The sequence below is a fragment of the Liolophura sinensis genome, chromosome 6 (assembly GCF_032854445.1).
Source record: "Liolophura sinensis isolate JHLJ2023 chromosome 6, CUHK_Ljap_v2, whole genome shotgun sequence".
Taxonomy (NCBI): Eukaryota; Metazoa; Mollusca; class Polyplacophora; order Chitonida; family Chitonidae; genus Liolophura; species Liolophura sinensis.
The window spans coordinates 40,241,693-40,251,059 of NC_088300.1; the positions used below are offsets into that span (position 1 = coordinate 40,241,693).

The 9,367-nt window shown below is 42.2% G+C and overlaps 1 protein-coding gene across 1 annotated transcript in view; it reads right to left on the reverse strand.

The window, feature by feature from the left end:
* LOC135466562 (apoptosis-stimulating of p53 protein 1-like) overlaps nucleotides 1-8,934 on the reverse strand; it is a 36,479-nt gene extending 27,545 nt beyond the window's left edge. Inside the window, exon 1 of the mRNA XM_064744112.1 lies at nucleotides 8,852-8,934. Within this exon, the coding sequence (XP_064600182.1) occupies nucleotides 8,852-8,884 (33 nt within the window). The 5' untranslated portion in view covers nucleotides 8,885-8,934. The remainder of the gene's footprint in view (nucleotides 1-8,851) is intronic.
* Nucleotides 8,935-9,367: the final 433 nt, after the last annotated feature.

Consider the following 9,367-nt stretch of genomic DNA (forward strand, 5'->3'; position numbering starts at 1 on the left):
TATACTGACTGATACAAAGAATGCAATTCACTGTTTTGAAGTGATGTCATAGTTGCTCTGAGACAATCATCACCACACTCTTTTGTCACATGACCAGATCACCGAAGGTGAAAACAAAAAGAATCTAACCCCAGCGAGATAGGTCTTGAATAAGAATTTGGAATGAATAATGAAAAAATCTGGCTTTTAGGTGAGAATTTTTTCTGGAAAAGTAATTAGAATGTACCTAACCTTCAAATACAGTTACATTGTCTTGTAGTACTTTAAACTTACATGACTGAAGTCAGTTTTATGGAAGGAAGAGACCAGATCTTGGCAAGAGGTAGCACAGGATTAAAATACCCACATTTGGTGGGAGCACGGCAAGAGGTCTCACCAGATTAAACCTCCCAAGCTTGGTAGGAGCACAATACGATTGTGCTACCTGATTAAAACACCCACGTTTGGTCTTGGCACAACAAGAGGACTCACCAGATTAAACCACCCACGTTAGGTGGGAGCACAGCAAGAGGAGACACCAGATTAAACCACCCATGTTTATTGGGAGCACAGCAAGGGGAGTCACCAGATTAAACCACACACGTTTAATGGGAGCACAGCAAGAGGAGTCACCAGATTAAACCACCCACGTTTATTGGGAGCACAGCAAAAGGAGTCACCAGATTAAACCATCCACATTTGGTGGGAACATGCTAAGAGGAGTCACCAGCTTAAACCATCCACGTCTGGTGGGAGCACAGCAAGAGGAGTCACCAGATTAAACCACCCACATTTGGTGGGAGGACAGCAAAAGGAGTCACCAGATTAAACCATCCACATTTGGTGGGAACATGCTAAGAGGAGTCACCAGCTTAAACCATCCATGTCTGGTGGAAGCACAGCAAGAGGAGTCACCAGATTAAACCACCCACGTTTGATGGGAGCACAGCAAAAGGAGTCACCAGATTAAACCATCCACATTTGGTGGGAACATACTAAGAGGAGTCACCAGCTTAAACCATCCATGTCTGGTGGAAGCACAGCAAGAGGAGTCACCAGATTAAACCACTCACATTTGGTGGGAGCACAGCAATGTCGGTTGGGATGCCGTTTTCTCATTTCCATACACTGTAAACTTTCTGCATCCCTAATGAATTTCTCACTGACTGATATCTGTTATTTAGACAGGATAACGCAGACATGAACGACAAAAAATCTACTATTTCTATAATTTGAACAGTGTGTGCCTAAGTAGGACTAAGGTCTACTGCGGAGATGAATGCTATTTGGGCCAAGACGGTACATGCTACTATCAGACATCATTATACCGCAATTGAATATTACACGGCTTGTAAATCAACTGATTTTATATCCGTGTTGGTCCGTAAATGACACAGATCTGTCCCACAACACTGCTCTTTTATCTAGAGCTGCTTCCCTGAAACGTATTACTGAAGGCAAGTAAGCCACCCGGCCTGAGCCATTATACTGATACAGGTCAACCAGTGGTTGCACTATCCCCTTTCATCCTGAATGCCAAGCTGGGAAGTTACAACTTCCTCTTTTACGGTCTTAGATGTAACTCGACTCAGGATTGGCCCTGGATCTGCCGTTCCGAAGCAGACGCTCTACCAAATGGCCCTTCAACTACACGTAAATCAATCATTGCAAATGATCTCAAAATGACGTCTTATGCAGTAGTTCTGTGTTATCATATGTCACTTCAGGGAGTGAATGGGTAATGGCTACATCATAGTTTAGACAGCGAAATCTTAGAGCAACATTGATTGGATAATATTCCGCAGATGTCTCTGTCGACTCGCATCAGACCGTTTGTGCAGCCATTTTGTTCTGCAAGTTATGCAGTGAAATCTCATCAAAATAATAAAGCATGACCCTTATCAGAAAGCTGGACTATCCCGCTTTCGATTGAAATATGTTTTAGGCAGGTGATGTCTTGTCCTTTAAGGATTATACAACGTGCTCTGATGATGACCTTTGACTAAAGCCCGGTTCTTAATTGGCAACACAAATTGGCAACACAAATTGGCAATTAGATCTCAAAACATCCAAGAGAGTGGGTTATAACATTTGTCCACATATCAACAGCTTTTGGGCTGCCAAAGCAAAATTGTTTACACTGTTAACCTTGTGAAAGATAGTGGAACTCCAAATGTTTCACTCTTTCAAACCTTATCCAAGAAACTGGTGTTTAGCCAGAACAAGTGTTGCAGGTGGAAAGTGTACAACTCTCCTTGTCGTCAGCTGTACGACTCTACCCAGCTAATTTATATAACTAACAACAACATTAATTGTATATAGAATTGGATTTGAAAAAAAAAAAGCTTCGCTAATATTTGGGATAATAGAGTGAAAATTTCTCACCAGAGAGTTGCTGGTTGGAGTGGCATTTCCAGTATGGCATTGTCCCATGTCTAACAGAGCTGCCAACACTCAACTCAAGTACCTGCACACAATTGTCTACATCGACTATCCCTATGGAAATTTAGGCAGATCGATGAGGCAGGTTTCCTCATCACTTCATGATTTACACCCTCAAGCTAGCTGTGTACTTCTAAGACTCAATTAGGGAGCAAATGATGTATAATGTGTGTGTACTCCGCTACATGTGCATGGGACCTGGCCAAACTGGCCCCAGACAACAGACCTATCAGGCTTGTCAATAACTGCAACTGTAACACCCACCGTCAGTTTAATATTCTTGCACACTGGTCAAATGGGCATGTCTGTACCATTTGCTCTTCGCTTAATTTCTTCTGAAATTTATAACAAACTCAGTAATTGGGATTATTCAAATTATTGCTCTCACTGAAAGTCACAAGAAAGTCAGGAGATTTTGGTTGTCATGTCAGGACATTCTCATGTGATATTAAACCTATGAACAAAGAAGATTCTTTCATTATTTGTTTCTGTACCCTTGGTGTTATCATACCGTTCTGCTCTAGCATACATGTACATATTCACTGCATCTATAAATGTAAACAATATTGCATTGCTTCACCGCCAACAACTTCCCTCCTGTATAGGGTTGCCCCCAGGGTGTAATAATGTAACGAATCTTTCCTCACCCCTGGCTGTAATTTATTAATGGACACACTCCTTCATTTACAACTGGTCACTGATGCGTAGGATTCGCCATTAGTGCTTCCAAACAGTCAATTCGTCAAAACACAATTAGTAAATCAAAAAACTCAAGCAGGTTAAGTACAGACAAAATGCATAAAATAATACAAAATCAACTCAAAAATATAGCTGCTAAAGCCGCAATGCCTGGTTTCAAGACTGTATTTCCAGCCTATGCCGCCTCACTTCCGGTTTATTGACTGTTGCCTTTATGCACTGGGATACAAACTTAATTTAATTAGCAAGCATACATTCTTCCTAGTCATCAATATGCTGTATGTGCACTATATAGCACGTACCTGGAAATGTACCAACTTTAGCTTGTAAATTGGCTTGGAGGACTTTCGAAGGAATGCAAGTCCTGTTCAATCAGTGGCTTTGAGCTTCAAATCTATAACAGTTTTCTGTCACTTCTTCTGTATCAGATAAAACCTAATATGTTCACATATTGCATTCTTTTTCTTTCCACATAGCTTTTAATGAAGAGAACCTTGTTACAAGAGCTAAATTCAAGCCAATCGGACATTCTTCTGAAGAAAATCACTTTCAAATGTTTCATTTGAACCCAACCTAGCTGCCCAGTAAGTTTACATAAAATTTCTTTCCTTGCCTTGGGATGATGTTAGACATTAAAACTGTATCTCTTGATTCATTTCTTAAGGAGAAATACCCACTCCATTTTTGAGGATGTCTCTTCTAGTTCAACAAACTGAACATGTCTAGGCTTTGGGTAACTGCAGTTTAAATTTTAGCTCAATCACATCAGCCATTCTGAAGAAGAATACTTCTTTATTTTACACAAAATCTAACATGGCTGCCAAAAGTTTCCAAAATTTAAGTTGCACAACTTCAGGTCCGAAAACATACTGAAGTTTCATAAATGCCTGATCAGCTGTTTTCTATTAAAATAACCCATAATTTTAGTAAGAATAACAAAATCCAAACAGATACTACAGCGAATGAATGAACGAATGCTTCTGGGTTTACGTCATACTTAACAATTATTCAGTCATATGATGACTATGAGTCATTAGGTGGGTGCATATATACGGTGTCCTCTTGTGGCAGGGCGAGTCCATGCCGCCAAAGTGCTGCCACCATCGAAGTATCACACAGACGACACCAGACATTACAGCCCTCCCAGTCACATTATACTGACACTGGACTAACCAGTCCTGTTTCCTATCTCACCCCTCAGTTCTGGGCGCCAAGCGAGAAACAACTACCATTTTGGTAGGACCTGAACTGGTTTGATGAATTCAACAGAGCACAATGGTAATTTTAAAAACTGTATAATTATCACATACCATACAGTATTTACATGTACTGGTATCACATAAAAATGTATATATATTCACAACAAAATCTATACATGTAACACATTATGTAACTGAGTCAGACAATGGTTATATGAGCGGCACAGTAAAGAACTACCGGTATAACCCAACAGAGACACATGCATGGTGTCAACTGAATGCAAACAGCCCCGGAAAACATGGAGATTCCACTTCCATTTGACAGCATGGAGGTTCAAATGAATGCAGGCAGTGCAAAATGATAACAGTCACTTAAGGTTTATTGGTTACTTTAATACCTTCAAAACAGAAGAGTTATGAGAAAAGCGTAAAACATTAAGTCGTCAGAAGTTCTCTGTTCGCATCAAACTCCAATCATGGCTAGTATGCAGGCAGTGTCATGGACTACACAACCATCCCACATACAGCTGTTCACATCGCACTCCAATCATGGCTAGTATGCTGGCAGTGCCACTGACTACAGAACCATCCCAAACACAGTTGTTCGCATCAAACTCCAATCATGACTATTATGCAGGCAGTGCCATGGACTACACAACCATCCCACACACAGCTGTTCACATCACACTCCAATCATGACTAGTATGTAGGCAGTGCCATGGACTACAGAACCATCCTGAACACAGCTGTTCACATCGCACTCCAATCATGACTAGTATGCAGGCAGTGCCATGGACTACACAACCATCCCGAACACAGCTGTTTGCATCAAACTCCAATCATGACTAGTACGCAGGCAGTGCCATGGACTACAGAACCATCCCAAACACAGCTGTTTTCATCGAACTCCAATCATGACTAGTATGCAGGCAGTGCCATGGACTACACAACCATCCTGAACACAGCTGTTTGCATCAAACTCCAATCATGACTAGCATACAGGCAGTGCCATGGACTACACAACCATCCCACACACAGCTGTTCACATCGCACTCCAATCATGGCTAGTATGCAGGCAGTGTCATGGACTACAGAACCATCCCACACACAGCTATTCACATCGCACTCCAATCATGGCTAGTATGCTGGCAGTGCCACTGACTACAGAACCATCCCAAACACAGTTGTTCGCATCAAACTCCAATCATGACTATTATGCAGGCAGTGCCATGGACTACACAACCATCCTGAACACAGCTGTTCACATCGCACTCCAATCATGACTAGTATGCAGGCAGTGCCATGGACTACACACCCATCCCGAACACAGCTGTTTGCATCAAACTCCAATCATGACTAGTACGCAGGCAGTGCCATGGACTACAGAACCATCCCAAACACAGCTGTTTGCATCGAACTCCAATCATGACTAGTATGCAGGCAGTGCCATGGACTACACAACCATCCTGAACACAGCTGTTTGCATCAAACTCCAATCATGACTAGTATACAGGCAGTGCCATGGACTACAGAACCATCCCAACACAGCTGTTCACATCACACTCCAATCATGACTAGTATACAGGCAGTGCCATGGACTACACAACCATCCCAAACACAACCATCCCAACACAGCTGTTGACATCAAACTCCAATCATGGCTAGTATGCAGGCAGTGCCACTGATTACAGAACCATCCCAAACACAACTGTTCACATCACACTCCAGTCATGACTAGTATGCAGGCAGTACCATGGACTACAGATCCATCCTGAACACAGTTGTTCGCATCAAACTCCAATCATGACTAGTATGCAGGCAGTGCCATGTACTACACAACCACCCTAAACACAGCTGTTTGCATCAAACTCCAATCATGGCTAGTATACAGGCAGTGCCATGGACTACAGAACCATCCCAAACACAGCTGTTGACATCGCACTCCAATCATGGCTAGTATGCTGACAGTGTCACTGACTACAGAACCATCCTGAACACAGCTGTTGACATCGCACTCCAATCATGGCTAGTATGCTGGCAGTGCCACTGACTACAGAACCATCCCAAACACAATTGTTCAAATCACACTCCAATCATGACTAGTATGCAGGCAGTGCCATGGACTACAGAACCATCCCACACACAACTGTTTGCATCGAACTACAATCATGACAGATTGACTAGTATATAGGCAGTGCCACTGACTACACAACCATCCCACACACAGCTGTTTGCCTCAAACTCCAATCATAACTAGTATACAGGCAGTGCCATGGACTACACAACCATCCCAAACACAGCTGTTCGCATCGTACTCCAATCATGACTAGTATGCAGGCAGTGCCATGGACTACACAACAGTTCCCAAACACAGCTGTTCCCATCAAACTCCAATCATGACTGGTATGCAGGCAGTGCCTTTCCAGACAAAGTAGCAGGCATGAAGCTTAAGAAGATGTGCAGTCAATGCCAGAAAGCAGAATCTTCCCAGACAAGTTGCAGGCATGAAGCTCAAGCAGAATTCAGGTAGAGCCTGAGACAAGTTTATCCTAAACAGTCAATTGCATGCAGGCAGAGCCAGACCAGTTCGTCCTAAGTCAATTGGATGCAGGCAGAGCCAGACCAGTTGTCCTAAACAGTCAACTAGATGCAGGCACAGCCAGGCCAGGTTGTCCTAAACAGTCAATTGGATGCAGGCAGAGCCAGACCAGTTCATCCTAAACAGTCAATTGAATGCAAGCAGGGCCACAGAACAGGGCTCTCCTTGACAGTCAAGTATTAATACAAGCAGTGCCAAGCAGCTTTTCTGTGCCTTGAAAATATTCCTTCTGATTTCAACTGACTGAATTGCAATGTATGCAATGCATGCAATGTTGAAGAATGCAATTTAAATTTGAAGCTAAAAATAAAGCTGAGGATATGAGTATACAGTATATGAATAGATAAACTGGACACAGATATGATCAAATCATGCCGTGAATTTCATTATCAGGAGATTATTCATACACATGACATAACACATGTCCTAAACCCAGACTGCTAATCAAGTTACTTTCAGGATATGTCGGATGTCGGAATGTTGGATTTTCTAAACTCTTTGTGTATCGGAGGTATCAAAACTTTGATACAAAACTGGAGACTCGAAACACATACCATATTTCCTGTCAGTGGAATAAATGAACGATCAAATGAATGCGCGGGGTTTAATGTCATACTTAACAAATTTTTAGTCATATGACGATGATGAGCCATCAGGTGTGTACACGTATTGTGTCTTCTTGCGGCAGGGCAAGTCCATGCTGCCAAAGTGCCGCCACCATTGAAGTATCATGTCGAAGACACCAGACAAGACACCCCACCCGGCAGTCACATTATACTGACGCTGTGCCAACCAGTCTGGTGTCCTTGCTCTAACCCCTCAGTGCTGAGTGTTGAGTCAGCAACAAGTACCATTGTTAAAGGCTACATGAAAAAGATCTCTACAACAAAGATTATGTTTCAAACCCAAATGAAGAAAATTATGCCGAAGTGTTTTTTTAAAATCTTCATTTTGGGATATTTTTTTTTACACCTGTTAATTACCCCTCTATTTTATGCATTACCCTTCTATTTTATAAATTACATCATCGTTGATCTTCCTTGGAACACGGTGAAGACTCCGAAGTGCTCTGAGTCCAGGGAACCGTGGTCGTTATAGTGACAAACCCAATTGTATTTAACTTATCAGTCAGTGCCATTTTTATTTTCTTAGTTCAAGAAAAAAAAACCATTCACTCATACATATTTTTCTACATTCAGAGATGGTTTGTTGTGCCAGTTTTAGTTTTTCCAAAAAAAAGTGGGATTTTATCAGGTGTCAGCTCCTTCATATTTCCACGTGATTTGATATTTCAACAAGAATGGACAAGGAAACAAAGCGATCCAACTTTTTCCCATATGACTGCATAGGAATGCTCTGAGCTGTCACTGCAAAACTTCTCCATTAAAGGGCCGTAAACTCTTGGCTCAAACTGACACAGCTGTATGCTGAATGAATGACATGTCTGCCATGTCTTGTGAGTTTCCAAATTGAGATCTCTATTCATTTACACTGCTGCGTATGATTTGATGTCGGCTGGCTGTTAGACCGCACTCACATGTAATAAACTGTGTAGGCCAGATGAAATTGCTCATGTGCAATTTCGTCAGGTCTTCAGATTTTCAAGACAAAAACGCAGCATTCGAAACTAATTATTAAGTTACAAAATAACCGACTGCATTCAGACATACTGTACAGAGAGTAGGCTACAAGATCTCTCGAGCCATACTGTCCATATTCCACAAACTGCTGTCTCTACAAACAATTTTCAATTCCATTAATCGTTATGGCCAACATGTGAATCACAGAAGCTCACAATATATACACACACAGCACGCAATGGGTCGTTCGCTGTACCAGCGTGGACTGTTAGTGAACAAGGCCTTAACTGTGTTGGCCATTACTGTGGGATATCAAAGTTGGGATATATGGCGGGAGTGAAAGTAAAGTTTACCTCAGACTGAAAGCGTACGTTGTTGTGGGACATGGCGCCCTCTCAGCGAGACGCAGTAGCTAGAGTTTTGTTCATCCAGTTCGCTAACTACATAGAAGAGGCAACATTCGAATGTAACATGTCGCACAGCCTAAGGATGTCCCCGTCCAGTCTGCTTCAATTGAGAACTTCCTCCGGGCTAAAAATAGACCGGCTGTTCCCAAAATGTTGAGACGGAGAGGGGTGCAGTTTATGGCAGCTTAGAACTGTGGAAGAAAGTTTGTAACTGTGGGTAAAACCTTAACCACGTAGCACACATTCAACAGGCTGTGATTTGACGAGCCTAAGCTCACCCAGCCAGCGAATTCCACAGCCTTTGTTTTATTTAATGATAAACAATGATCACGCTTTGATTGCGCTCTGCGTTGTCTGAACACACCAACAATATAACATACAGAGAACTAAGGATCCCAGTCAGTGTTGACTGTTGGTTTACGTACTGGTATGTACTGTACATCCTCGGTCTACAGGTCAAGC